The sequence below is a fragment of the Limulus polyphemus genome, unplaced genomic scaffold (genome assembly GCF_000517525.1).
Source record: "Limulus polyphemus unplaced genomic scaffold, Limulus_polyphemus-2.1.2 Scaffold1715, whole genome shotgun sequence".
NCBI classification, from domain to species: Eukaryota; Metazoa; Arthropoda; class Merostomata; order Xiphosura; family Limulidae; genus Limulus; species Limulus polyphemus.
The window spans coordinates 110,432-117,722 of NW_013667325.1; the positions used below are offsets into that span (position 1 = coordinate 110,432).

General features: G+C 31.4%; 1 protein-coding gene across 1 annotated transcript in view; it reads right to left on the reverse strand.

The window, feature by feature from the left end:
* Positions 1 to 377: 377 nt before the first annotated feature.
* Positions 378 to 7,291, reverse strand: part of LOC106464674 (peptidyl-prolyl cis-trans isomerase FKBP4-like) — a 25,012-nt gene continuing 18,098 nt past the window's right edge. The window contains exons 8-9 of the mRNA XM_013924832.2: positions 4,300 to 4,488; positions 378 to 2,278 (exon numbers count right to left, since the gene is read on the reverse strand). Of these exons, the coding sequence (XP_013780286.1) occupies positions 2,144 to 2,278; positions 4,300 to 4,488 (324 nt within the window). The 3' untranslated portion in view covers positions 378 to 2,143. The remainder of the gene's footprint in view (positions 2,279 to 4,299; positions 4,489 to 7,291) is intronic.

A 7,291-nucleotide genomic window follows, 5' to 3' on the forward strand; every position in this document is an offset into this window, starting at 1 on the left:
AGCAACAATATATATATATATGTAGCCCAATCTATCATTCCACTCAACACGTGTTACATATGATACCAACCTAACAAATTCGGTCAGCGTCTCTACCTGAATATTTAGTTGGAATTGTCTTTCATTCATAAGATGCCAGGGTCAGATCCCTATTAAATTTTACTTTACATGATTGTAACCCAGAATAACACTCACTAGTCATGTTTACAAACCCTTTGAAACTAAAGTCACCGATTAAAAATCCAAACAATGATTTACTTAATGAAGTGTGAACATAGTTATTTCTCCAATGTTACTAGAATGTAAAATAAAAAAAATCGTATTTTTTCTAATATAAATTGATATTCCATTCCACATAGTAAAATCATTACAGAATAGTCTGTGTTAAACGATTTTATTGTAAGATTGCAATAGAATACATACAGGGGTGTTGATGCGCCTGGAACATCTTTAAGTAATGAAAATACAGGTCAGCAGTTTCATCAGTAAAATCAAAGTAGCAACGAAAGTAAAAACACCTGAACACTGATAACTTAATATCCAAATATTTGGTTGCAGACACATAAACAACATATAACAAAATTTATATTTTCAAACAACTTTAAGTCACTCACCTAGTCAAGAACGTTAGCAATTTAACAAATTCACTTGTGCAAATTTCTTATATACATTTGCACTATCAAATGAAGTTTAGCATGCTCTAAATTATTTCACTAAAATATTGACACCGATTAGTGGGATGGAAAATATTTTGAAATTCAAACAATAAGAAGATCTATTCAATAGGAAAAAACACAGACAGACAATGGAATGATCTTAGAAACATAAACAATGATGAAATATTCTTCAGAAACTTAACTTCTAAAAACAAACAGTACTGTTTTTTTTTTTAAACTCAATATCTTGATGTCCCTTTGATTACTTTGAAAGTAGACTATAAAAACAAAAACGTTTTTTCAGAGTGTCTTAATGACCAGTTGTGTGATGATATAACCCTTTGATTACATTAAATGACACAGTACAATATCACTTTTAAAAACATACATTTTTATTAGCAAAATGTTTAGGGCAGAATTTCCTCCTTCAGGTGTACAAGAATCTGAAAAACTAGAATAAAAGTAGTTTATTATGCTTCTATTTCCTCAAGAGGACTTTCCTGCTCAAAAATGTTGTGCTAATAAAACTACATGTTACCAAGTGGAAATGGTATTACAGCATGTCATTTCCTGTATACCATTAACAACCACAGTGTTCTTATAAGTTTTATCTCTTAACATTTACTTTGCTTTTCTGGACCAATTAAATTATTTTACATTTAACCACAATGGTTACCTGTTGTGTTTAAGGACGAAGAAGGAAAGTTCTGTAAACTATAAATGAGAAACCTAATCGGCAACACGTGAAGACAATGGTTAACAATTTTCAATTCATGTTGTTTATGCACTTGCTTTAAAAATATTGTTATTTCTAATCACCATACGGTTATCAAAATTGCATCATCCAAAAAAATAAACAAATTTACTTAGAAACTTTTACTGACACACGACTAACTGGTTATTAAGCTTCTATTACTAATGCATACATAAACCATTTGAAATACAGAAAAAATGAATTATTTACCATTACTGCTAATCTTTTTTTTATGGGACTCAAGATTTTGAAACAATGCTTAACAGATACCATCTTTGTAAGTTAGAATTCTTTTTTTTTTTCCACTTAAACCTGTTTGTTGATAGAAATAATGATCATAATTTACAAACTTAACACTATTTCCTTACACTCATAGATCTTATGTATCATTATAGATTTCCACAGATCTGAAATAACATTCCTACTTCAAGTAAGTTTTGATAATTCATAAACGTGAGAAATGATGACACATTAAATTAAGATGATTCTGGTTTATGTGATGCTTTGAAGGTCATGAGTCAAAACACAGAAGGAGAAAGGCTATAGCTTAATATTTACTGATTTTATCATATGCCATTCAAAACCTATCTTGTAGAAACAGGACAGATTACATTCTAGGTCTTAATTTTAGCATTTCAGATGTCTGGAACTCTATTATAGTAAATAAAATCAATGGCTTTTAGCCTAAATAAATGAAAAATACTTTTTTTAACAGCAACATCAATGTTATTCACTATTCAGTTTCTGTTAATGAAACATCATCATTGTGTTCTTCATCGGCCATTTCATCCTGTATGTTTTTATCTCCATCTCCATTAGCATTCCACACTCCTTTCTCTTCAGTTTTGCCCTTGATGTGCTTGTCTCGCTAAAAATAAAAATTAGGTTTAACTAAAAGCTCTTAGTGTTACATTTCTTAGGAACATAATCAATATGAAAATCAGTCAAGCATTGATAAATCAGCATCAGTTAATAATTTCCTAAGTTTTCTCACTATTATTTAATCTCTTTATTGATGGTCTTTGAGAAAACTTGTGTTGGAGGAACAATACAACAAGCCTCACATCTGACTCTATAACAACTGTCCAGCCTTAGTCATAACAGGTTGAAGATTTGACATACAAAAATCATTAATGTTCAGTATATTCAGCAGTTCACAGGAATGAGTATCCTTGAATGAAAATAAAGATTTTGGAGCAATATGCCCTCCCCTCCTCACATTTGTAGATTCACAATTACTGATTACTGCAACTTTCAATTTCTGACATATCATTTAGTTGCCCATAGAACTGGTACATTAACATGAATAACCAATACCATCAATTACACCAACTAGTGTCAAGTAAAATAACCATCAGTATTTCCAATTATTCCATCTATCCAAATAATCAAAATATTTCGATTATAATTTCTCATTATTATTTTCAATTAATCCAAGTCTGTTTGGCTTAATCCATTAGCGTCAGAGTCAAGAAAATAATCAACCAATGAAAATTACTCTTATAAATAAATAATGTGACTGTGTACCAATGTTCCCTCTAATTTTATCAATCCACATGCGAAATGAATTTTTCTATATGCACCTACCAGTGTCAAGGTAATGTGTGGATGTGCACTACCAGTTCTTTTCTTTCTTTCTTCCTTTATTTTTTTTTTGGGGGGGGGGGTATATTTAACCCATCGACCCTATTGAATCATTAGGCCAATTTGCAATGTTACCAGTTGGTTAATTGGGCTTTACACCTATCTATTGCCAGGGTCATTAAGGCCATCAACGTGTTGAGACTCCTCACCATTACCGAAGATGTGTACAGTACTTGATTGGTTGTTGTGTAGCCACACAGCTTAGAGGGAACACTGATGTGTATGACACAACAGCCATTACTACTTCTGCTCATGCATTCTGCTTCCATACAACTCACAAATGTGAGGATGGGCCTTAGTGTTCGTTGGTTACTTATCTAGTCAGAGTGATACCCACTGCTTGTGTTTACCTTCTTTGGACTAAAGAAAAGTGTATCTTTAATATAACATATTGTTTATGTTTACTTGTTACTAGTTACATACATAAGTTGTGAAATTTACAAAAAGATTGTTTTAATTAGGAAGTTATGGCAAGTTAATATTCGTTATTACTTAAGTAGAAAAATGCAAAAGTGATAAAATAAAGAAATAAAACTTTTTGAGAAAAATCATCTTTAAAACTATGGTAGTAATTTATTTACATGACAATGTTTCAAGCAAATGCTCTCTTTTTCGAGCCAGAAACAAATTACTTATCCACTCAAAAAAAATGTTGACTGCAGAATAGCTTAATCAATTAACAATGTTTACCACAAATTACTAGACATGAACTAAACAGTATTTACACAGACAGGACTATCTTATAATTACAACTAACTCTCCCTAGATAGGAAGCACTGAAAATGGAAATCAAAAGTATTGCTTTAACACTGCCTAGTAAAGTAAACTAAGCTGTAGATTTATTACCTTTTCAGCACATTTCTACCTGTATTGTAAGATATAAACTTATTAATCAGTTCATCATGGCTTTCTCAACTTTCATCTGCATTAACAACATCTTAAAAGCTTATGATGTGTTATATATTTAGAGTTGTTTATTATTTCATACTGATAACGGAATCAGAAAGAAATTCTGAAAGGTCAGTAATGAAGGGTAGTTCGAAAATGTCTAAAAAAAAAAGCTGAAAATAGAAATATTAGTCTTGTGCGAGAACAGTTGTTTAGATTAATGTAATTTATTACCGAGCCTGATGATTAAATGATTGGCAAGTACCATTTATCTCCTAGTTCTATACATTTCCTTTTTTCTTCTTCTGAAAATGAAAGTTGTTTTGCAAGCCATTATAATTTAACAAAAATACTTACAATGGCATCCTGCTCAGCAAACTTTTCAAACATGTTCCGATAAGTATTTTTCTCTCTTTGTTTGTATTCTTTGATCTTGTTGTTGCACAATAAGATCTGGTTTCGAGCAGCCTTGTTGTTGTTATCAAGCTTTAGAACTATTTCAAAGTCTTCTTTTGCTACATCATAATCTTTTAAACCCATCCTTGCCTGAAATATTGATATATAAGCAAAAATATCCAGTGATTTATGTAGAGTCTGGAGTACTACAGAGAATACATGGAATCTTATCACAATAAATAACATACATGAGAAACTAAAATGGTGCAAATATTTAATATTTTAAACTCTTGGTGACAAATTGCCTTTAAGTTAAAAATTGGTTCTTTTAACTGAAAAATAAAAAGGCACCATTACAAAAATAATGTTTATTTTTGCCATTATTAACCAAGCCCTTAGTAAAACCATACACTGAATTCAGTTTAAAAAAAATTCTTGTCAGTATTTTTATTTTTTTAAATACTTCCATAATATATAAACTTAGTATTTCTAAGATAAATTTTTGGAATATTAAATTTATTCATTATATCTACTATTGTGCAGCTATATAATGTGAAGAACTGAATAGTGGCCAATGACATTATTTCTTCACTTCATCTATCCAGTGTACAGGTTTTGCTCATAGTGACTACAAAGCACATTCATACCAACAGTATGTTTGTTAAATACTTGCATGTAACCACCACATAACCATGAAACTATGCATGCTATAACTGAATTTAGTTGTTTAACTTCATGAAATTTGAAAAGCTTTTAGTAGACATTACTAATCCATTGCACACAAAATAGTAGAATCTGCTATTACTTTATATGTGTGTGGGTAGGTCATCATAACCTGAAACAATTTCAAAGGGGGCACCCAGCAAGCAGGGTTTGAGAAATCCTGGCATAACTTCTAGAACCTCCTAAATGAAATCCATTTGTTTTTCTGTAAAACATTATACTTCATCTCATACTTTCTGTACCCTAACTCTAACTGTAATAAAATAAATGTACACTGAAACAAAAAGTTGAAACATACCAAACAAAATCAAATGGTTTAGAGTGACTGTATACTGTAACAGACAGTTATAATTAATTATCTTAACAGCCTCTAACCTTCTGAAACCTGTTTTAACTTACTTCTATGGTTTCAAGGAATCATGTAAAAAAAAATATGCTCTTTCTATTGGTTACAAACATGTCAGAGAAACAAACATTTTGACAGACAAAAATATAGTGATATCTCAGTAAAGCATGAAGAATGGGCATTCAAATTTTATTTCTGGCTTGTTAACATCTATAGTACATGTTTTCATCTTAGTTGTACATGCTGAAATGCATATGAGGGTAGAAAGAAAATGGAAAATTCAGAGCACAGGCATACACGACACAGAAATAAAGACTGAGAATTTGATTAAAATTTCCTTTTGAAATTAAAACTTAGATATCATAAAAATTTGAATTATAAACTGTTTTAATGCCAAGCTTACTAACATATATTAATAATAGTGTATTTCAATTCAATGTTGAATATAACTCTAAAAAGGTCACAACATATGCACCTTTACCTTCCAGTATGCATAGAGTTAAAATGTTCAACAACTACAAACAATACCATACTCACTTATCAAGAAGTATCACCTTGCTTGCCTCCAGTGTCCTTCATTGATCAAGATATCTTAAACTAATCATCATCTATAAACAATGCCTTATTTTCTTCCTGAAATCTTATGTGCAATATCTATATGCTTATATCTAAAAACAATTCTTTTCTTCCTTCTGGAGACCTTAAGCATATCAGCATCTAGAACATGGGTGGGCAAAATACAGCACACGGGCTGGATTTGGCCCATCTAACATTTCTGTCCTGTCAGCCATGATCCCAATAATTGTGGAAAGAACATAATGGGGGTCTTTAAACAATCGATGTTGTGGTAATTTAATTAATATAGTAGAAACGTTAGGCCCACGAGGACTTACCAAAATATGTGGAGGAGCCCCCTGTGAAAATTATTGCCCATCCCTGATCCAGAAGCAAAGCCTTGGCTCCTTTCAGACATTTCATACTGATCAACATCTACAAATAAGCCCTTGCTTCATTCCAGAGACTTTCCATTGATCAACATCTACAAACAATGCCTTGTTTTCTTCCAAAGACCTTACACTAATCAATATCTACAAATAAGCCCTTGCTTCATTCCAGAGACTTTCCATTGATCAACATCTACAAACAATGCCTTGTTTTCTTCCAAAGACCTTACACTAATCAATATCTATCTACAAACAATGCCTTGTTTTCTTCCAAAGACCTTACACTAATCAATATCTATCCACAAACAATGTCATGTTTCCTTCCGAAGACCTTACGCTAATCAATATCTATCCACAAACAATGTCTTGTTTCCTTCCAAAGACCTTACGCTAATCAATATCTATCCACAAACAATGTCTTGTTTCCTTCCAAAGACCTTACGCTAATCAATATCTATCCACAAACAAAGTCTTGTTTCCTTCCAAAGACCTTACGCTAATCAATATCTATCTACAAACAATTTTGGAAGGAAACAAGACGGACCTTACGCTTATCAATATCTATCTACAAAGTCTTGTTTCCTTCCAAAGACCTTACGCTAATCAGTATCTATCTACAAAGTCTTGTTTCCTTCCAAAGACCTTATGCTAATCAGTATCTATCTACAAAGTCTTATTTCTTTCCAAAGACCTTACACTAATCAATATCTATCTACAAAGTCTTATTTCTTTCCAAAGACCTTACACTAATCAATATCTATCTACAAACAATGTCTTGTTTCCTTCCAAAGACCTTACACTAATCAATATCTACAAACAATGTCTTGTTTCCTTCCAAAGACCTTACACTAATCAATATCTATCTACAAAGTCTTATTTCTTTCCAAAGACCTTACACTAATCAATATCTATCTACAAAAATGTCTTGTTTCCTTCCAAA